This window comes from Oncorhynchus mykiss, chromosome 28, assembly GCF_057628025.1.
Source record: "Oncorhynchus mykiss isolate SJ-2025 chromosome 28, ASM5762802v1, whole genome shotgun sequence".
Lineage (NCBI taxonomy): Eukaryota > Metazoa > Chordata > Actinopteri > Salmoniformes > Salmonidae > Oncorhynchus > Oncorhynchus mykiss.
This window is the reverse complement of record NC_143049.1, coordinates 37,113,715-37,136,500: the sequence shown is the minus strand read 5'-3', so window position 1 is coordinate 37,136,500 and position 22,786 is coordinate 37,113,715. Positions and strand designations below refer to the sequence as shown.

General features: G+C 45.9%; 1 protein-coding gene across 3 annotated transcripts in view; it reads right to left on the bottom strand.

Annotated features, from left to right (window-relative positions):
• LOC110509101 (anion exchange protein 2) overlaps positions 1 to 22,786 on the bottom strand; it is a 77,471-nt gene that overhangs the window by 13,160 nt on the left and 41,525 nt on the right. For 2 of the 3 annotated variants that reach the window (XM_036966169.2, XM_036966168.2), the window contains exons 3-11: positions 18,756 to 18,918; positions 17,821 to 18,074; positions 16,977 to 17,122; positions 16,524 to 16,792; positions 9,646 to 9,782; positions 5,201 to 5,381; positions 4,745 to 4,880; positions 4,351 to 4,549; positions 4,026 to 4,131 (exon numbers count right to left, since the gene is read on the bottom strand). In XM_036966169.2, the coding sequence (XP_036822064.1) occupies positions 4,026 to 4,131; positions 4,351 to 4,549; positions 4,745 to 4,880; positions 5,201 to 5,381; positions 9,646 to 9,782; positions 16,524 to 16,792; positions 16,977 to 17,122; positions 17,821 to 18,074; positions 18,756 to 18,918 (1,591 nt within the window). Of the gene's footprint in view, positions 1 to 4,025; positions 4,132 to 4,350; positions 4,550 to 4,744; positions 4,881 to 5,200; positions 5,382 to 8,781; positions 8,866 to 9,645; positions 9,783 to 16,523; positions 16,793 to 16,976; positions 17,123 to 17,820; positions 18,075 to 18,755; positions 18,919 to 22,786 lie in introns of all 3 variants that reach the window. The other variant, XM_090225225.1, reaches the window with a different exon arrangement.

Sequence of the window (22,786 nt, the reverse complement as noted above, 5' to 3'; positions counted from 1 at the left end):
GAGCTCGTGGAAAGGAGCTCGCGTTCTCCGTTACCCCCCTCTCCGCATCACTACCATCTTCCTCTGCCGGCTCGGGTGCTGAGCCTATGCAGCTGGGAGGTATCCGCATCTCGACTAAGGAGAGGGAACGGAGAATCACCAACCGCCTCTGTCTCTATTGCGGTTCTGCTGGTCAATTTGTCACTTCATGTCCAGTAAAAGCCAGAGCTCATCAGTAAGCGGAGGGCTACTAGTGAGCGCTACTACTCCTGTCTCTCCTTCAAGATCCTGCACTACCTTGTCGGTCCATCTACGCTGGACCGGTTCGTCAGCTTCCTGCAGTGCCTTAATAGACTCTGGGGCGGAGGGCTGTTTTATGGACGAGACCTGGGCTCGGGAACATGACATTCCTCTCAGACAGTTAAGGGAGTCCACGGCCTTGTTCGCCCTGGATGGTAGTCCTCTCCCCAGGATTCAGCGTGAGACGCTACCTTTAACCCTCACTGTTTCTGGTAATCATAGTGAAACCATTTCTTTTTTAATTTTTCGTTCACCTTTTACACCTGTTGTTTTGGGCCATCCCTGGCTAGTTTGTCATAATCCTTCCATTAATTGGTCTAGTAATTCTATCCTCTCCTGGAACGTCTCTTGTCATGTGAAATGTTTAATGTCTGCTATCCCTCCTGTTTCCTCTGTCTCTTCTTCACAGGAGGAGCCTGGTGATTTGACAGGGGTGCCGGAGGAATATCACGATCTGCGCACGGTGTTCAGTCGGTCCAGGGCCACCTCTCTTCCTCCACACCGGTCGTATGATTGTAGTATTGACCTCCTTCCGGGAACCACTCCCCCCCGGGGTAGACTATACTCTCTGTCGGCTCCCGAACGTAAGGCTCTCGAAGATTATTTGTCTGTAGCTCTTGCCGCCGGTACCATAGTCCCCTCCTCCTCTCCCGCCGGAGCGGGGTTTTTTTTTGTTAAGAAGAAGGACGGGTCCCTGCGCCCCTGCATAGATTATCGAGGGCTGAATGACATAACAGTGAAGAATCGTTATCCGCTTCCTCTTATGTCTTCAGCCTTCGAGATCCTGCAGGGAGCCAGGTTTTTCACTAAGTTGGACCTTCGTAACGCTTACCATCTCGTGCGCATCAGGGAGGGGGACGAGTGGAAGACGGCGTTTAACACTCCGTTAGGGCACTTTGAATACCGGGTTCTTCCTTTCGGCCTCGCTAACGCTCCAGCTGTCTTTCAGGCATTAGTCAATGATGTCCTGAGAGACATGCTGAACATCTTTGTTTTCGTTTACCTTGACGATATCCTGATTTTTTCACCGTCACTCCAGATTCATGTTCAGCACGTTCGACGTGTCCTCCAGCGCCTTTTAGAGAATTGTCTTTTTGTGAAGGCTGAGAAGTGCTCTTTTCATGCCTCCTCCGTCACATTTCTCGGTTCTGTTATTTCCGCTGAAGGCATTAAGATGGATCCCGCTAAGGTCCAAGCTGTCATTGATTGGCCCGTCCCTAAGTCACGCGTCGAGCTGCAGCGCTTTCTCGGCTTCGCAAACTTCTATCGTCGTTTCATCCGTAATTTCGGTCAGGTGGCAGCTCCTCTCACAGCCCTTACTTCTGTCAAGACGTGCTTTAAGTGGTCCGTTTCCGCCCAGGGAACTTTTGATCTCCTCAAGAATCGTTTTACATCCGCACCTATCCTTGTTACACCTGACGTCACTAGACAGTTCGTTGTCGAGGTTGACGCGTCAGAGGTGGGCGTGGGAGCCATTCTTTCTCAGCGCTCCCTCTCTGACGACAAGGTCCACCCTTGCGCGTATTTTTCTCATCGCCTGTCGCCGTCGGAACGTAACTATGATGTGGGAAACCGCGAACTGCTCGCCATCCGCTTAGCCCTAGGCGAATGGCGACAGTGGTTGGAGGGGGCGACCGTTCCTTTTGTCGTTTGGACTGACCATAGGAACCTTGAGTACATCCGTTCTGCCAAACGACTTAATGCGCGTCAGGCGCGCTGGGCGCTGTTTTTCGCTCGTTTCGAGTTCGTGATTTCTTATCGTCCGGGCTCTAAGAACACCAAGCCTGATGCTTTATCTCGTCTCTTCAGTTCTTCAGTAGCCTCCACTGACCCCGAGGGGATTCTCCCTGAGGGGCGTGTTGTCGGGTTGACTGTCTGGGGAATTGAGAGGCAGGTAAAGCAAGCACTCACTCAAACTCCGTCGCCGCGCGCTTGTCCTAGGAACCTTCTTTTCGTTCCCGTTCCTACTCGTCTGGCCGTTCTTCAGTGGGCTCACTCTGCCAAGTTAGCCGGCCATCCTGGCGTTCGGGGTACGCTTGCTTCCATTCGCCAGCGTTTTTGGTGGCCCACCCGGGAGCATGACACGCGTCGCTTCGTGGCTGCTTGTTCGGTCTGCGCGCAGACTAAGTCCGGTAACTCCCCTCCTGCCGGCCGTCTCAGGCCGCTTCCCATTCTCTCTCGACCGTGGTCTCACATCGCCTTAGATTTTGTCACCGGACTGCCTTCGTCAGCGGGGAAGACTGTTATTCTTACGGTTGTCGACAGGTTCTCTAAGGCGGCTCATTTTATTCCCCTTGCTAAGCTTCCTTCTGCTAAAGAGACGGCACAAATCATCATCGAGAATGTTTTCAGAATTCATGGCCTTCCGTCAGACGTCGTTTCGGACAGAGGTCCGCAATTCACGTCTCAATTTTGGAGGGAGTTTTGCCGTTTGATTGGGGCTTCCGTCAGTCTCTCTTCCGGCTTTCACCCCCAGTCTAACGGTCAAGCAGAACGGGCCAATCAGACTATTGGTCGCATCTTACGCAGTCTTTCTTTTTGCAACCCTGCGTCTTGGTCAGAACAGCTCCCCTGGGCAGAATACGCCCACAACTCGCTTCCTTCGTCTGCGACCGGGCTATCTCCTTTTCAGAGTAGCCTCGGGTACCAGCCTCCGCTGTTCTCATCTCAGTTCGCCGAGTCCAGCGTCCCCTCCGCTCAGGCTTTTGTCCAACGTTGCGAGCGCACCTGGAAGAGGGTCAGGTCTGCACTTTGCCGTTATAGGGCGCAGACTGTGAGGGCTGCTAATAAGCGCAGAACTAAGAGTCCTAGATATTGTCGCGGTCAGAGAGTTTGGCTCTCCACTCAGAACCTTCCCCTTAAGACCGCTTCTCGCAAGTTGACCCCGCGGTTCATTGGTCCGTTCCGTATTGCTCAGATCATTAATCCTGTCGCAGTTCGACTTCTTCTTCCGCGATATCTTCGTCGCGTCCACCCGGTCTTCCATGTCTCCTGTGTCAAGCCCGTTCTTCGCGCCCCCGCTCGTCTTCCCCCCCCCCCCCCCCATCCTTGTCGAGGGCGCACCCATCTACAGGGTCCGTAGGATTTTGGACATGCGTCCTCGGGGCCGTGGTCATCAGTACCTAGTAGATTGGGAGGGGTACGGTCCTGAGGAGAGGAGTTGGGTTCCCTCTCGGGACGTGCTGGACCGTGCGCTGATCGATGATTTCCTCCGTTGCCGCCAGGTTTCCTCCTCGAGTGCGCCAGGAGGCGCTCGGTGAGTGGGGGGGTACTGTCATGTATTGTCATGTTGTGTCTTGTTTCTGTCCTTTCCCTTCACCCTGTCTCCCTCTGCTGGTCGTTATTAGGTTACCTTTTCTCCCCCTCTTTCCCCCAGCTGTTTCTTGTCTCCTCCTAACTACCTCGTCACCCCTTTTCCCACCTGTTCCCTTTTTCCCTCTGATTAGTCCTCTATATCTCTCTCTGTTTTTGTTTCTGTCTTTGTCGGATTCTTGTTTGTGTTATTCATGCCTGAACCAGACTATCGTCATGTTTGCTGCAACCTTGTCCTGTCCTGTCGGAATCTGCCGGTCCATCTGAGCCTACGTATGTTTTGTTATTAAAGAAGCCCTGTTTACGTTAGTTCGCTTTTGGGTCCTCATTCACGCACCATAACAAAACTACTATAATTGACACTATCGGCTCTCCCACCAATGTGGGAACGTCTGCCTCATAGCAGGAAATGTGAGTGAAATAGCAAGGCGCACCTACGAGGACGACAGTGGCCTCTGCATTTTCCGGAATCTTCTCCAGCAACTTGAGCTCATGCTTGGACTTGGACCTGTGCATGCCCAATATGGGAGGATTGTCCTTCTGTAGATGAACACTGGAGTTTAGACACCAACAATACTCACACATTCAGACAAAAAAAAAACATAAAACACTCACCCAAGACAAGAGGGCAAAGATAAATACACACACACCACAAACACAACTCAAACAACACAGTAATACACAGAGCTCGCAAAAAACGCTCAGACACTCAAACATCCCGCACACAGAGACACAAAGACACATCCACACTTCCGAGACCTCGCTCTTGTCCACGTCGATGCGGGAGTCTGTGAGGGTGCCGGCAGCCCCTCCTCCATCCATGAGGGGGTCAGTCACAGAGGGCTCGGCTTGGCCTGTGTGGTTGCTGCTGTTTTGGTGGTTCACCATCAGTGAGACCAGGCTGGCGGCAGAGATGTTCCGCGTGAAAGAGCTGTGTTCCTTCTCATCGCTCGGGTGACTGCGGGTAGAGACGAGGAGAGAGAGAGAACGGCTGAACTGAGTTTGTGTAATATAACTAAAGTAATACCTGAGTTTGAGAAGTGACAAATGATATAAATAAATACTGTGAATATGTACCGTGTGTCTATGTTAGTGATAGACTGTACATAGCAGGGTAGCAGGCGGATCATAGACAGCTAGAGGAGAGACATACCTGTGTTTGAGTAGTAGGGCTCTGAGGACATTGGCCCGGTCCTCTACTTTGATCTGATCAGAGATGATCATCTGCTCCACCACCTGATGGGCGATGCCAGGCAAGGTCTTCTGCTTCAAGTCCAGCAGCACCGCACCTAAAGAACACATCCCCAAAGTTTTCATTTAACACAACTAACTATTTAGTTTTCTTGCCTTTGTCCATCCTTTTTTTTATTCCCCAATCTCTCCCTTCCTCCCCAATCTCTCCCTTCCTCCCCAATCTCTCCCTTCCTCTCTATCTTCATCTGTACTTTTTCTACCTCCCCCTCTCACTTCTCTCTTTCACCCTCTCCTTTCCCAACCCCCCCTCCCCTTCTATTCTCAACTCCTTCTCTCCCTCCTCCCCCTTCTATTCCTCACTCATCCTACCTACCTTCCCTCCCTTTCTTCCCTCACTCTCCCCTCTTTCTCTCACCATGGGAGATGGTCTTTCGGAGCTCCAGGAGACTACGGAAGGAGAGCGAGGCGACGTGGGGTTTTCCCCAACGGTCCGTTTCCTCCTCCACTTCCTCCTCAAACTTGATCCAGCGAGCCGTCTCCCGCCACTGCAACTCCTGGTTCTTATCCATCACCAGCTCGTTTAGCTCTACAAACACCTGGAAGAAAGGTCACATATACAATATAGAAAACTATCTCCATAATGAAAACCTCCTCTTGTACCTTGGATCCTGTTCCAACAGCCCTGCTCCAATCATGCCCCTCTGCACTCAGCCCTCTAACAACCCAGATTGTTAACCACTCCCTCCAAACTGGCCACCTGCATTTAAGACCGCTGTCATCAGCCCCCTTCTGAAGAAGCCCACCCTAGACCCGGAAGTGCTGGCTAATTACAGGCCAACATCCAATCTTCTCTTCCTCTCCAAAGTGTTGGAAAAAGTGGTTGCTGTGCAGCTCCAAGACCATCTTGATCAGAACAACCAATTGCTGAAGTTCCAGTCAGGTTTCCAGCCGGCCTACAGCACTGAAACAGGCCCTACTCAGGGTCACCAACGACCTGCTGATGGCGGCTGATGCAGGCTCTCCTTGTCCTCTGATCCTCCTGGACTTGAGCGCAGCGTTTGACACTGTCGACCATCCCATCCTCCTGAAGCGCCTCCGGGACACAACAGACTATCTGGACCAGCTCTGAGCTGGTTCCACTCCTACCTCTTAGACAGGACTGAGTATGGGTCCAAGTCTCGCTCCCACCACATCACCTGCAGTGTCCCACAAGGATCTGTTCTTGGACCCTATCCTGTTTGTTCTGTACATGCTCTCCCCCTCGGGCTAATGCAACATACTCTTCATCGAGAACCCTGGCAGGAGTCTCCAGAAGCTCCAAAACATCCAGAACAACCCTGCCAGGATCCTGGTGAGAGTGAAGGATCCTGGTGAGAGTGAAGGATCCTGGTGGGAGGGAAGGATAATCACCCCCGTCCTAGCATCTCTGCTCTGGCTCCCCGTCTCAACACCATCACATCACCCCCATCCTGGCTCCCCGTCTCAACAACATCACATCACCCCCATCCTGGCATCTCTGCTCTGGCTCCCCGTCTCAACACCATCACATCACCCCCATCCTGGCTCCCCGTCTCAACACCATCACATCACCCCCATCCTGCCTCCCCGTCTCAACACCATCACATCACCCCCATCCTGACTCCCCGTCTCAACACCATCACATCACCCCCATCCTGGCTCTCCGTCTCAACACCATCACATCACCCCCATCCTGGCTCCCCGTCTCAACACCATCACATCACCCCCATCCTGGCTCCCCGTCTCAACACCATCACATCACCCCCATCCTGGCATCTCTGCTCTGGCTCCCCGTTTTAACACCATCACATCACCCCCATCCTGGCATCTCTGCTCTGGCTCCCCGTCTCAACACCATCACATCACCCCCATCCTGGCTCCCCGTCTCAACACCATCACATCACCCCCATCCTGCCTCCCCGTCTCAACACCATCACATCACCCCCATCCTGACTCCCCGTCTCAACACCATCACATCATCCCCATCCTGGCTCTCCGTCTCAACACCATCACATCACCCCCATCCTGGCTCCCCGTCTCAACACCATCACATCACCCCCATCCTGGCTCCCCGTCTCAACACCATCACATCACCCCCATCCTGGCATCTCTGCTCTGGCTCCCCGTTTTAACACCATCACATCACCCCCATCCTGGCTCCCCGTCGCAACACCATCACATCATCCCCATCCTGGCTCCCCGTCTCAACACCATCACATCACCCCCATCCTGGCATCTCTGCTCTGGCTCCCCGTTTTAACACCATCACATCACCCCCATCCTGGCATCTCTGCTCTGGCTCCCCGTCTCAACACCATCACATCACCCCCATCCTGGCTCCCTGTCTCAACACCATCACACCTCCCCCATCCTGGCTCCCCGTCTCAATACCATCACATCATCCCCATCCTAGCTCCCCGTCTCAACACCATCACATCACCCCCATCCTGGCTCCCCGTCTCAACACCATCACATCATCCCCATCCTGGCTCCCCGTCTCAACACCATCACATCACCCCCATCCTGGCTCCCCGTCTCAACACCATCACATCATCCCCATCCTGGCTCCCCATCCTGGCTCCCCGTCTCAACACCATCACATCACCCCCATCCTGGCATCTCTGCTCTGGCTCCCCGTCTCAACACCATCACATCATCCCCATCCTGGCATCTCTGCTCTGGCTCCCTGTCTCATTCAGGATTGAATTCAAAAACCCTCCTGTTGACTTTGCAGTGTATTCATGGCAATTCCCCTCCTTATCTCAAAGAACTGCTCTCCCTCCATAACCCCACCCCCACCGTCAGGTCAAACAATAGCCTGCTCCTCCTTTTAGGTAGTATAATAACTTTTTTAACAAACTTGATTTTAACATTCTGTCATAGAAATGTTCAACGTCATAAAAACATATTTTCCCCATTTCGAGAAGGGGCAACTGAGTGCAAGCTTCACAAAACTTTAAATAAATGTTTTTATTATATATATATTTGTTTTTATTTTAATTGTTACAACATTTCTAGCTTATCTATCTATCTATGGCAACAGGGTTGCTGTGTTATGTTCAATGCCGTTTTCCACCACAAAACACCAGCAAATGGCTAAATACAGTAGAAGCAGCTCACCTGCTCTTACACTACGATTTGACTATTAAAAAATATATATATATATATATAAAACATTTAAAGAATAGTTTTACCATATCAAAATGAATGTTTGCGTAACAAGATTGACCTTAAAATTACGGACAGATGTAAATGACAGATGTAAATACTAATCACATGAAATAAATGATCATCTTTAGAAAGGACTTTGTCAAAGAAAAAAAAATAACTAGGGCTTTACAATGACAAGTCAGTTAAGAACAAATTCTTATTTACAATGACAGCCTACCCCGGCCAAACCCAGAAGATGCTGGGCCAATTGTGCGCCGCCCTATGGGACTCCCAATCACAGCCAGATGTGATACAGCCTGGATTCAAAACAGGAACTTTCGTGACACCTCTTGCACTGAGATACAGTGTCTTAGACCGCTGCGCCACTCAGGAAATCAGATTTTTTTTTTTTTACATCAATGTGCTTTAGAATTAAAGGGCACATAATTTAATATAACAGGCTTGCATCAACTCTCTACAGGTAACTTAGTGGTTAGAGCGTTGGGCCACTAACCAGAAGGTTGCTGGATCAAATCCCTGAGCTGACAATGTAAAAATGTGTTGTTTTGTCCCTGAGCAAGGCAGTTAACCCCCTCTTCCCCGACGGCTGAAGATGTTGATTATGGCAGCCCCAGGTTAAATGTGGAAGACGAATTCAGTTGTACAACTGAGTAGGTTTCCCCTTTACAAACACAGCAGGCTGTATAGGCGTGGTGTTAGATTTTGACTGCACAGTTACTTAAACTTCTATCTGAAGGCTAATACGGCAAGTCCAAAGTGACCTAGGCTAAAACTGGGTTGTGCTGGTCCAAACCAAAACCACCCTACCTTCTGATGCCGTGCCATACGACCCACGAACTCCAAGCGAACCATTCTGTCCAACAGAGATGTGGATCGATACACAACCACTGGCTGGGTGAGCGAGAAGCAGAGATACTGACAAATCTGACAGAGCAGCCTTACCTTACACACACACACACAGAGAAGAGAGTGAACTTTACCTGGTGACCCTAATACAACAAACTTAACTCCCTGGCTTACGTCTTAGAGCCAATTTGTGTCGTGTTACCTCTCCTATTTTTTCTTGTGGTGTGTGAAAGTTGTCCCTTCATTCATTTCTAACGTCTCTGTCTTTCTCTCCCACCTTTTTCCCTGACTGACCTATGTACCAAAGCAGGGAGTTGAAGTACAGGTGACACATTGACTTCTTAAAACCAAACTCTCATCATAATAACGACATGACGTGTGAATAGCACATGTTACTTGTAACCAGCAGTAATTCTACTGGTCTAACATCTCGGTAGGGGGTCAAATCAAAGCGTAATAGCATATGACAGTGTCATATAAGTCTACTGTATGATGGACCTAAGGCACTGCATCTCAATACTAGAGGTGTCACTATAGACCCGGGTTCGATTCCAGGCTGTATCACAACCGGCCGTGATTTGGAGTCCCATAGGACGGCGCACAATTGGCCCAGCGTCGTCCGGGTTTGGGTTTGGCCGGGGTAGGCCGTCATTGTAAATAAGAATTTGTTCTTAACTGACTTGCAAGGTTAAATAAAAAATGCAGGTAAAGTGGTAGCAAAACAACAAATACTGCCACCCTGTCTACCAAATGGATGTTCAAGCAAGGAAAGAAATGTGGATTTGGGCCATATAAACCAGTACCCCTCGCCCCCCTAGTACCCACCTCATGTGGGGTACGATCCAACTTGCGGCTGCGGGCACTAGGCTCCTTGTGGTCTTTGTTGATGTGCACCACCTGACCCTTGTTGCTCTTCCTGACCAGGTGACGGCGAACCGCAGGCACATCCTCAAACCTGTGGCCTAAGGAACATGGGGAGTGGAGACAGAGAGAAAGAGAGATGGAAAGAGAAAAATAGAGAGATAGTAATTTTCTGATCCCAGACTGATTTTCTGTTTGTTAAGTCATCAGATCAGACAAATATTTCTTTTTTTAATGACAACATCAAAATGTCAGGGGAAAGACGTCGAATTTTTGGATGTTATCTGACCAGATTACAAACAGATAAAGATGTCATTTTCTGGTCACTAAAAATTATGTCTTAAAAAACATCCTTTTACAATCAGAATACAACTGACCGCCATGTCACAAAAGACATCATTAACGTCACTGCAGCTAGTTGCTAATGCCCGCTGCGGTGTGTTTTAACAAGCACGGTGAGAACACACTCAGATTCCCACGGGAGTACTGTTCTTGAAAACAACATTTCAGGATTGGCTTAACAATAGGAAAGCTTTCCGAGGACTCAGGGTGTGTGAGACTAGCGAATCAAGACCAACTCCACCCTCAATTAACTAGCCGACTTATTGCTTATTTTTTTTACTCACTTCTCACAGCTCAAATAGAGGCAGATTCGTGGCTATCAAACTAAGATAATGGTTCTGTTGGCTGACCATTGAAACAAACATTTAGAGCAGTAAATCAGAATTACAAACTTGAAAATAATTGCAAGAACTTTAAACAGGCAGTCAAACCCAAAGAAAGATAATCAAAAGTTTTATATTATTAATTATAACAATATCATAATAATTTAATTATATATTATATCATGGATACTCACAAAAATGTTTTCCTCTGACTCAAAGAAAGGCGCAGTTGCAACCTTTTGACTTTCAGAACACAGCCACAAACCTTGCTTCACTTTGGGGCAAAATGAAGGATTGTTTTCCAAAGAATGACGGATGAGCACACGCCACACACACAGAGATACACACACACACACACACACACACACACACACACACACACACACACACACACACACACACACACACACACACACACACACACACACACACACACACACACACACACACACACACACACACACACACACACACACACACACACACACAGACTTGAACATGAAAATGCTCACATTCCAACGGTGCACAGTGGGATGGACAGCATTGTTTGCCTGTACACAGAACAATCAATTCCGTATTGGGATCAGATTTAAGATAACAAATGCAAATTGACTGTGGAGAATAGGCTTTTTGTTTCTAAATATTAGGGTTTTGTAAGCTTTTCATCAGGGTAAGGACAGACACAAAAACATATCTTGGTAAAAGCTTTATTTTAGTTTTTCTTTAATTCTCCCTAGAGGTGATATCACTTGGATGAGTTGTCCATTAAAGTTACGGACAAATACCTTAACATACAGCCAAAGTGATGTTTTACGAGATGTCTAATAAAAATGAATAGGTTCAAATCTGAGTAATTCCACCATGTTAAATAAAGGTAAAAAAACCCAAAGTCAAAATAATGACATAGATACAGTTGCTAGTGAAAGTGTATACACCCCTTGCACATTCTTCACATTTAGCTGCCTTAAAACTAAATAAAAAAACATTGGATTACATTAGATTTTCCCAAACCGATCTACACAACCTACTCTACATTTTCAAAGTGAAAGAAAATTTATAGAACATTTTCAAAATGAATTAAGTGAAGATGTATTGATTGTGTATGTTTTCACACCCCAGAGTTAATACCTGGCGAATGCCCATTTGGCAGCCATTATAGCTGTTAATAATTTGAAGAATATTCTTCCAACCTTGCACAACTCTTAGGGCAACAAACATCCATTGTTTTTGTCAAAATTGCTGAAGCTCAGTAAATTTGGTTGGGAATCATTGATGGACAACAATATTAAAACCTTGTTTCTGTTTTCAAGCAGATTTGAGTAAGAACAGAGTGGACCACTCAGCACCTATTGGAATGCCATTATGGTGTATCTTTGGTAGAAAACTTTGAGTAATTGTTCCATAGGAAAAAAATTAACTCTATCCCAGGGTAAACAGAAGACCATGGCAGGTTTTTACCTGGGCTTTGCTCGTTTTCAAATGTATTTTGATCCTGACAAACTCCCAAGTCCCTGATGGTGACAAGCATACCCATAACATGATGCTGCCACCACAATACTTGAAAATACAAAGAGATCAACAACATTGCATTTACTCCACATTATTGGCCTGTGTGACAACGTGAAAAGAAGCAAGCCTGTGTTAAATAATCCACTCCATATCATCCATTCTGTTAGCAACAAGTAACATTGCAAGACAACACGGCAAATAAATGTACTTTTTGCTTATGTCAATTGCCACCTTCATTTGCCACAGAATTACCGCTCCCTAAACACAGATTTTAAGGTTGTCTTCGATTAACAAAAACAGGACATCACTCTGGTGAATAAACGTAACTTTATGACTACTGTTCCCCGGAGCGAAACGAGATACAGCACAACTATTTTTTAATTTTTTAATTTTTTAATTTAACCTTTATTTAACCAGGTAGGCTAGTTGAGAACACCTTTATTTAACCAGGTAGGCTAGTTGAGAACACCTTTATTTAACCAGGGAGGCTAGTTGAGAACAAGTTCTCATTTACAACTGCGACCTGGCCAAGATAAAGCAAAGCAGTTTTATAAAAAAATAAAAGAGTCTATATACATTGTGTGCAAAAGGCATGAGAAGGTAGGTGAATAATTACAATTTAGCAGATTAACACTGGAGTGATAAATGATCAGATGGTCATGTGCAGGTAGAGATACTGGTGTGCAAGAAAAGTAAATAAATAAAAACAGTATGGGGATGAGGTAGGTCAATTGGGGGGGCTATTTACCAATGGACTATGTACAGCTGCAAAAAACGACGGAGAGTCGTTTTTTCTCGACTTCAATTGAAGAACTCAAAATCAGGCCTGACAAGGCTCTTTCCACAGGTGATAACCCTGTGAAAAATCAGGCCTGACAAGGCTCTTTCCACAGGTGATAACCCTGTGAAAAATCAGGCCTGACAAGGCTCTTTCCACAGGCGATAACCCTGTGGCATGAATTCGTTCCTTTAATTCAGTATCCCTCTTCACCGAGAGCCCAAAACGCACACCCTTTTAGGAACCTCACCGCCAGGTCACAAGCCATCAATTCCCACATAGACGCCATATTCACTTTCAAAGTGGAGAATGAATAACCCTGCTCAAAAAAGCTCCTGTAGGGACATTCAAATGTTCCCCAGAGCACTCTGAAAAGGATTCCTTGATTATTCCTTTATACGTTCCTTTGTTATGGCACCAAAGCTCCAACGCCTGCCGCTTAAATGCATACGCCGTTGCAGACGAATAGTAGCCAAGCCCACAGACCCCAAATCTCTGGCCGAGGATAATCAAGGAGGGCTGCATGCGTTTAAGTGGCAGGAGGTTGGAGCTTTGGTGCCAAAACAAAGGAATCGTGTTTGTGAGAGTCTCCCCTTTCCATAGAGTGATCATAATAGTTTGTAGACCGATTTTCGGGATGTTTTATGGTCTGTTTTTTAAAACTTTTACCTATTTTTCTCCCCAATTTCGTGCTATCCAATTGGTAGTTACAGTCTTGTCTCGTCGCTGCACTCCCGTACGGACTCGGGAATGGCGAAGGTCGAGAGCCATGCGTCCTCCGAAACACAACCCAACCAAGCTGCACTATCTCTTGACACAATGCCCACTTAACTCGGAAGCCAGCCACACCAATGTGTCGGAGGAAACACCGTAAACCTGGCGACCGTGTCAGCGTGCACCTAGCGCCAGCGCCTAGCCCGCCACAGGAGTCGCTAGAGCGCGATGGCACAAGGACATCCCTGCCTACCAAACCCTCCCCTAACCCGGACGATGCTGGGCCAACTGTGCGCCGCCCCATGGGTATCCCATATCTGAGGGATTCTGATGGGATTTAAAAAAAGGATGTTACTTAAATTGTGTCAATCGACTCTAGGGGGTTTAAACATGGACAAGCGTTCAACATACATAGTGCTTCCACAAGACTGTACAGCATGCATGAAGCCCCCTTATGTCCACAAGGGGCTCTGGCAATGGCTGACATGGTATCCCGTTTAGCAGTAACCAAACGTGGGGGAACTGTTGTCACAGTAATGTTTTTGTGGAGGGGCGCACTGATCGCTGAAAAGTGGGAGGGGTTATATCCTGCCTGTTTGGCCCTGTCCGGGGGTATCGTTGGATGGGGCCACAGTGTCTCCCGACCCCTCCTGTCTCAGCCTCCAGTATTTATGCTGCAGTACTTTATGTGTAGGGGGGCTAGGGTCAGTCTGTTATATCTGGAGTATTTCTCCTGCCTTATGCAGTGTCCTGTGTGAATTTAAGTATGCTCTCTCTAATTCTCTCTCTCTTTCTTTCTCTCTCTCGGAGGACCTGAGCCCTAGGACCATGCCTCAGGACTACCTGGCCTGATGACACCTTGCTGTCCCCAGTCCACCTGGCCGTGCTGCTGCTCCAGTTTCAACTGTTCTGCCTGCGGCTATGGGACCCTGACCTATTCACCGGACGTGCTACCTGTCCCAGACCTGCTGTTTTCAAGTCTCTAGAGACAGCAGGAGAGGTAGAGATACTCTGAATGATTGGCTATGAAAAGCCAACTGACATTTACTCCTGAGGTGCTGACCTGTTGCACCCTCGACAACCACTGTGATTATTATTATTTGACCCTGCTGGTCATCTATGAACATTTGAACATCTTGGCCATGTTCTGTTATAATCTCCACCCGGCACAGCCAGAAGAGGACTGGCCACCACTCACAGCCTGGTTCCTCTCTAGGTTTCTTCTTAGATTTTGGCCTGTCTAGAGAGTTTTTCCTAGCCACCGTGCTTCTACATCTGCATTGATTGCTGTTTGGGGGTTTTAGGCTGGGTTTCTGTACAGCACTTTGTGACATCAGCTGATGTAAGAAGGGCTTTATAAATACATTTGATTGATCGCTCAGACCTGTGCTAAGGCCCCTCACTCTGGGGGGATTCTTCCTCATCAGAAGCCCAGTTTCCTCCATTCCCTCCAACTCCAGGAACTGGAAATAGGAATGGAGATGTTACAATGCTGGGAGAAAGCCGGGATGAGCAACTACCGCCCAGGCAGACAAGACATTTGCTCCGACCAAAGACCCAATCCATCTCCGCGTCCCACAACTCAGACTCGGGCACCCGGGAGAGGAAGTCACTAATCGGAAACACCAACCCCCTCAAGAATGCCACACGATTGTCAAGAGAGCCTGCGCCGTGGACTAGGAGAACAGTGCCAGCCGCGGGCAAGCCACTTTTACTGACCCCTTCCCTCAGTCCCACATTCAAACGGAATAGAGCGACGGCAGCCAGAGCGCCAAGCCGAGAAACAAAACAACAAACGTGGGTATCTTTTTATTTATCTGGTCGTGAATCCAAACCTGGCTTGTTAGCCTTCGTCGTTTCGGTCTCGTTAGCCATCTCACTCATTGCTACAGCCAGGGCAAAGCAATCCAAGAATAAGTCATTGGTTTGTAGTTAGGAAACTAGGAAAACAAATACAAACTCCAGCACACAACATTCAGGGGGTGAGCACGCTCTACGACAAAGGGACAGTTTAGTTGGCACAATTTTTTGTTTTGTGGCATGTATCGTTCGAGGTGAAGAGCTGAAGAATTGTAAGCAATTAATCCGAGCCTCAGGGTTGTCACCTGTGGAAGGCGTGACTTTCAGCGAGGCGCGTATTTCATTGGCCGTGTCAGGCGTGATTTGCGAGAGTACGACTTCCCATAGTTGTGTTGTAGGACAAAGTTGGTAGAATCTTATTCAAAATGATTCACAGCTGTAATGCCAAAAGGTACCACGTATTAACATTTTAAGGTTATTCTTTTATACATTTTTAAAACTTTCTATAATTTTCTTTCCCTTTGAAAATGCGGAGTAGGTTGTGGATTACATAAAAAATATGGAATCCATTTTGAAATAATAATTCAAAGGCAGAGACTGTGCAATAGATCTGTAGACTTTCACTAGGCATTGTATATAAAAAATAATATGTCATTTGCTTGCATGGTCTCATATTAATTCCATATAATGATGTCACAGTAAAGTGTTATCAAAAATACAAAAATTGTCATAATGATGATAGCCCTATGTAGGGATGCTAAAAGTGATGCTAAAGTGATGTCATAGTAAAGTCTGAAGTTATATCAAAGTTAATCCCACTGTGTTTTCATGGAAGATCTGCTATGATGTCACAAAAAATGCTACGATGTCACAGTAATATCAACATTAATCTCATGTGTAGTCATGGAAATGATGATGTTATGATGTCACAGAATATTCAACATTCATCTCCTGTGTAGTCATGAGAATGCTGCTATGATGTCACAGTAATATCAAAGTTAATCCCAGGTGAGGTCATGGAAATAATGCTACAATGATGTCACAGTAATGTATAACGTTAGTCTCCTGTAAAGTCATTAAAATGGTGCTGCAATGGTGTCGTAGTAATACTAAAATGAATCCCCTGTTTCGTCATTGAAATGCTGTCACAGAACCAAGGTTAATAGTTTAGTCATTAAAACATTTCACAGTACCAAAGGTAATAGTTTAGTTATTAAAACATGTCACAGAACCAAGGTTAATAGTTTAGTCATTAAATCCTTATATGATGTCACAGTGAAATGGGAATCATCCCTCTGTGTAGTCATTGACATCCAGGTCGGTTCGGAAAAATGTGATTGATTTGTCGATTGACTGACTGATTGAATGGTACTCACTTTTGATCCCATCCAGGTCGGCGGACCCCAGCATCTGGGCCTCGCTGTCGTCAGTGGCCTGGCGCTGGTGATGCTCCTGCAGCCCACACGTCATGTTGCCCGAGCGCCGGCGCTCCTGCAGGTCATAGCTGCGGCTACCACCAGGGGGCGGTGCTTTGGAGGAGGGAGGTATGGAACCCCATGTGGATGGGCTAGGGGACTCCCGGGAGGGGCCGGAGGACAGGCCGTTCCTCCCTTTGTGAGGGGCCGACACCGAGTCCACTGGCTTACTGGTACCATGGCAATGACATGCAGAGAGACAGACAGACAGACAGACATGCAGACAGACAGACAGATATACAGACAGAGGCTCTGTGTGAATTTGTATGAATATGTATTACTGTTTGTATGCACAGTATGTGTGATTGTGTGTATGTATTGCTATATCAGTCTGTGCATGTGTGTGTTGCTCACTCAGTAGGTGTGGCGTCCTCTGGCAGGTCGGTGCCCAGGGCAGTCTCGGGTACGATGGTGAGGTGTCTGGGAAAGCTGGCACTGCCAGGCTGGCTTGGCGTGGGAGTAGGAGTGGCACTGGCACAGTCATCCTCAGACACAAAGAACTACAGAAAGGACAGACTAGGGTCAATGAGGAAGAAGACTACCTATTCAGAAAGAAAGGAGCTGAGTGTGTGTGCGTGTGTGTGTGTGTGTGTGTGTGTGTGTGTGTGTGCGTGCATCTTATAGTGTGTACGTGTGTGTGTGTGTGTGTCTTATAGTGTGTGTGTGTGTCTGTGTCTTATAGTGTGTGTGGTCTTATAGTGTGTGTGTGTCTTATAGTGTGTGTGCGTCTTATAGTGTGTGAGTGTGTGTGTGTGTGTGTGTGTGTGTGTGTTTGTGTGTGTGTGCGTGTGCGTGTGTGTGTGTCTTATAGTGTGTGTGTTAGTGTCTGTGTGCGTGTCTTATAGTGTGTCTTACAGTGTGTGTGTCTTACAGTGTGTGCGTGTGTGTGCGTGTGTGTCTTATAGTGGGTGTGTGAGTGTCTGTGTGAGTGTCTGTGTGCGTGTCTTATAGTGTGTGTGTGTGAGTGTGTGTGTGTGTGTGTGTGTGTGTGTGTGTGTGTGTGTGTGTGTGTGTGTGTGTGTGTGTGTGTGTGTGTGTGTGTGTTTGTGTCTGTGTGTCTTATAGCGTTTGTGTGTGTGCGTGTGTCTTATAGTGTGTGTGTGTTTGTGTGTGTCTTATAGTGTGTGTGTGTGTGTTCAGTATGTATGGTGTGTATACCCTTTGTACTGTATAAACCATTATAAGCTTGTGACTCCACCTGCACATCCTCGTTGTGTGTGTCCATGTCTGTATCAGGTGTGGTGGTCTGCCCTCCCTCTCCATCGTACTGGCTGTAGGACTCTTCCTCCGCCTCCTCTTCCTCCTCGTCCTCCTCTATGGTGGGAGCTCCTCCGGCCCCGGATCCCCTTCTCCGTCCCGTTCCCTTCTTCCTCTTGTTGCTCTTCTTCTTCTTCCCCTCCGGGGGAAGTTTGGACAGCGGGTGGTGGATGTGATGAGAGGAGTGGCGGTGGTCTGGAGACATTGATTGATATGACTGATGTCAAACGTAAACAAGGAAGTAAAGCGAAACAGAACCTACAGTAGTGTGGTCATTTCCACAGGGTCAGGAGAATAACTGGAGTAAACGTTTGTTATTTCTTAAACAGCATTGTTGGTTAAGGGCTTGTAAGTTGCATTTCAGGTCTACAGTACACCAGTTGAGGTCTACAGTACACCAGTTGAGGTCTACAGTACACCAGTTGAGGTCTACAGTACACCAGTTGAGGTCTACAGTACACCAGTTGAGGTCTACAGTACACCAGTTGAGGTCTACAGTACACCAGTTGAGGTCTACAGTACACCAGTTGAGGTCTACAGTACACCAGTTGAGGTCTACAGTACACCAGTTGAGGTCTACAGTACACCAGTTGTATTCGGCGCATGTGATAAATACATTTTTGATTTGATCTGATTTTACCATAGAGAAGATGGCTCCCTATCCAAGTCCTCTGGTATTTAACTGGCAGGGATATGCATATTAAGCGAACACACATTTGCCACATTTGTCTCTGTCAATACAGGTTATTTCCAAACACAATGTAATTACATAGCCCCATATGGTCACTGCATGAAACAGTGATTGAATAGATATAAGAGGTAACTAGGCTAAATCAGCTGTGGGTGGCTGGCTGGCTGGCTGGGTGGGCGGCTCACACTCAAAGTCCTCCTCGTTATAGGCCCGGTGCTTCTCTGGTGGTCCACGGGCCGGCGGGTGGAGGATCTGCTGGAACCGCTGCACTCCCAGGGTCTTGTTCAGGTCCCGCTCTTCGTCCTCGTCATCGTCAATCCGCCGAGGAGAGGGCGGCGGCTGGACCGGCTAGCGGCGGCGGGGGGAGGAGGGTATGGGTGGAAATAGGTTAGTGATGATTTCACAACGGATTTACAATTACATTACATTACATCTAGAGCAACTTTTTGTTATGACATTCAAGAAAAGGCATGTCAATAGTATAATTGCTAACAGTAAATGTGCATTGTCATTAAACAGCTCATGTGCTATGCTATAGAGCCGGGGTATTCAAGACCGTACGAGGTCTGAAGCCTGCTGTTTTTCTGTTCTACCTGATAATTAATTGCGCACACCTGCTGTCCCAGGTATAAATCAGTCCCTGATTAGAGGGGAACCATGAAAACATTTCAGTGGAACTTCGAGGTGCAGAATTCAGTTTGAAGACTAGAGGATATGATTGGTAGACAAGGAAGTGCAAAGTGCATGGCATCATAGACACCACTAGGGGGAGACAAAGTCACTGGTACATGCCAGGTGACTGACTTGATACTTCTTCAAGTACTGCATTTCATTGCAATATATATATATATATACCTGTATATATTTGTTTTTTCAATTTTCACCAAAAATGACATACCCAAATCTAACTGCCTGTAGCTCAGGCCTTGAAGCAAGGATATGCATTTTCTTGGTACCATTTGAAATGAAACAATTTGAAGTTTGTGTAGATGTGAAAGGAATGTAGGAGAATATAACACATTAGATCTGGTAAAAGATAATAGATAGAAAAAAACAACCTTTTTGTATTTTTTTTGTAAAATCATCTTTGAAATGCAAGAGAAAGGCCGTAATGTATTATTCCAGCCCATGTGCAATTTAGATATTGGCCACTAGATGGTAGCCGTCTATGTGCAAAGTTTTAGCCTGATCCAATGAACCATTGCATTTCTGTTCAAAATGTTGTATCAAGACTGCCCAAATGTGCCTAATATGTTTATTAATAACTTTTCATGTTCAAAACGGTGTACTCTCCTCAAACAATAGCATGGTATTATTTCACTGTAATAGCTACTGTAAATTGGACAGTGCAGTTAGATTAACAAGATTTTAAGCTTTCTGCCAATATCAGATATGTCTATGTCCTGGGAAATGTTCTTGTTACTTACAAACTCATGCTAATCACATTAGCCTACGTTAGCTCAACCGTCCCGCAGGGGACCCACCAATCCTGAAGAAGTTTTTGACTGACTTGCCTAGTTAAATCAAAGTTTTTTAAAAAAAGGAAAAGAAAAAAAAATGCAGGTAAAGTGGTAACAAAACAACAAATACTGCCACTGACTTGCCTAGTTAAATAAAAATGTGTTTTTAAATGTTGCCCTCTACTAAAATAATATGTATAAAATTCATAGGCTGTAACCAAGCACTGTACTTCCAACCTGTAAACAATATCAAGATCTTAACAAGTCAACCCCAACTGTCAACCGCATCATTATGAGACTAAGTATTTCCATTAAAAAAAAACATTAAAAAAAACCAGTGATGACCAGATACAAACCTATCATTCTCATCTTAGAGACAGCACTGCAAATTAGCATATGCTTAAAGGGTCATGATGCAATGCATCTCCGTCTGTTTGTATATTCAATGTGTCAATGTTTTAATTGTATCTGTCCCTATTCAAATAAACAATTTGAAATGCTATGAAACTGAACCAGATCACCCCCACGAACAGTAAACTGACTTATGTTCTGACAACGGGGCTGAGGGTGGAGGCTACAGCCCCCTGCTGCCTGTGGGATGAAATCCATAAGGATGGAATTTAGGGGATGTTATCACAAGGATTCACTGGTGGCTCGCGTGCTTTCTGTCCATCCAACAGAGTTTGTTTTCAGAGGAGGCCCATCTCTGGGTAGCAGGGGAAATATTGCCCCACGCCGATGCCAGGGTTCATATTCGCAGGAGTAGGAGTTTTTGCCTGTTAGATCATAATAAATAATATTACATGGACAGAGGGTACCTGATCCTAGATCAGCTACTTTGAAGAACGTTATGAATACAGGCCCAGGGCTGGCCTCCTTTCGGGTTAACGTAACCCCCATGGCTACATAAACAGTAGTGTCTCTGAGGTTTTGTCTCTTTGTGGTAAGGCTACAAGGTTAGATAAAAGGAAGGGAAAAGTCAAGGGGACATTGGTTCACTTAGTTTGAGCTCAAGCCTGCAACCTTTTGTTACTTAGGTTGGTGTTGTTTAGACATTTTACCTTCATAAGGGTTTAAAATAAAACAACAAATAAATACAGGACAAAAAAAAAAACTCAATTAAATAGGCCACAATCTATGCTAATACGAATTTGACTTAGTCAAACATAGTCTCAAACTCATAGCACAATCTATAGGAGAGAAACAAATATCCAAAATGCATGGGTTGGTTATCGTAATATTAATGCTAACCAGAGCCACAATCACAAATGCAAAGGTATGGTACCATTGAGCTAATGCTAGCATAGCTACACACAGTATGTCAGCCTTCGGGCAGATACTCAGTGAGTGAAAGTAAAAGTTGTTCCCTGTGATTCAGCAATGCCCTCTCTGAGCAGTGAGTCCTAAGATAAATAAACAGACCACATCCTCACAACAATAAACTTTTTCACGTCACAAAGGATTAACCTCAGGTCCCCTATTAAGCAGCCATCTTGTTTCATGACACAGCTCCTCAGGGACGGGACGACACAGTCACATTTTTCATCTGATCAGAGCTTGAAATTTCCATTTGCAATATCATTTCAGATGCTTGCATCAGGGGGAATCTTAAAACAGCTGAGTGATACTACAGGTACATTTTATGAAAAGGTCACAAAAGTGAACAATCCAAATCATACAAGACCTAATTACTAGTGCTACTTGGGTAAATATCTTAATATCGTACAAATATACTACAGCACACACGTAGAAAAAGTGTCTCAAGAATGATTAAAAATCAGTCATCACAGTGCATATTCACACGCACGCACACACACACACACACACACACACTAATGTGTCTCATTTAATTTAATCAGTAACACCTGACTCCAATAGAGGCCATTATAGCTCTTGCCTAAACAACCTCTTAAATACCTCTTGAATATGAGCTCACGGATTCATTTCTTGTTTTGCTTGATCATTTGTACTCTACTCTTGAAAGTCACCCACCTCACCTACACCTTCTTTTTACATGCAATATCTATGAGAAAAACATTTGAACACTATTTGGGGTTCAATTTAAAGCCGCAGTCTGTAAGTTGACTACCACTTTTATTTTTTTAATGGAGCCAACACATCCCGTTTATACACTGCTGCTACTCGCTGTTTGTTACCTATGATTGGTCACTTCGCCCTCACCTACATGTACAGATTACCTCAACTAGCCTGTACCCCCGCACACTGTATAGAGCCTCGTTATTGTTATTCTTATTGTGTTTTTATTATGACTTTTTATTTTAGTCTACACGGTAAATGTTTTATTCTTCTTGACCTGCACTGTTGGTTAAGTAGATATGATATTAGCTGATATGGACTAGTCTTCTACAGTTAAGTAGATATGCTATTAGCTGATATGGACTAGTCCTCTACAGTTAAGTAGATATGATATTAGCTGATATGGACTAGTCTTCTACAGTTAAGTAGATATGATATTAGCTGATATGGACTAGTCTTCTACAGTTAAGTAGATATGATATTAGCTGATATGGACTAGTCTTATACAGTTAAGTAGATATGATATTAGCTGATATGGACTAGTCTTATACAGTTAAGTAGATATGATATTAGCTGATATGGACTAGTCTTATACAGTTAAGTAGATATGATATTAGCTGATATGGACTAGTCTTATACAGTTAAGTAGATATGATATTAGCTGATATGGACTAGTCTTATACAGTTAAGTAGATATGATATTAGCTGATATGGACTAG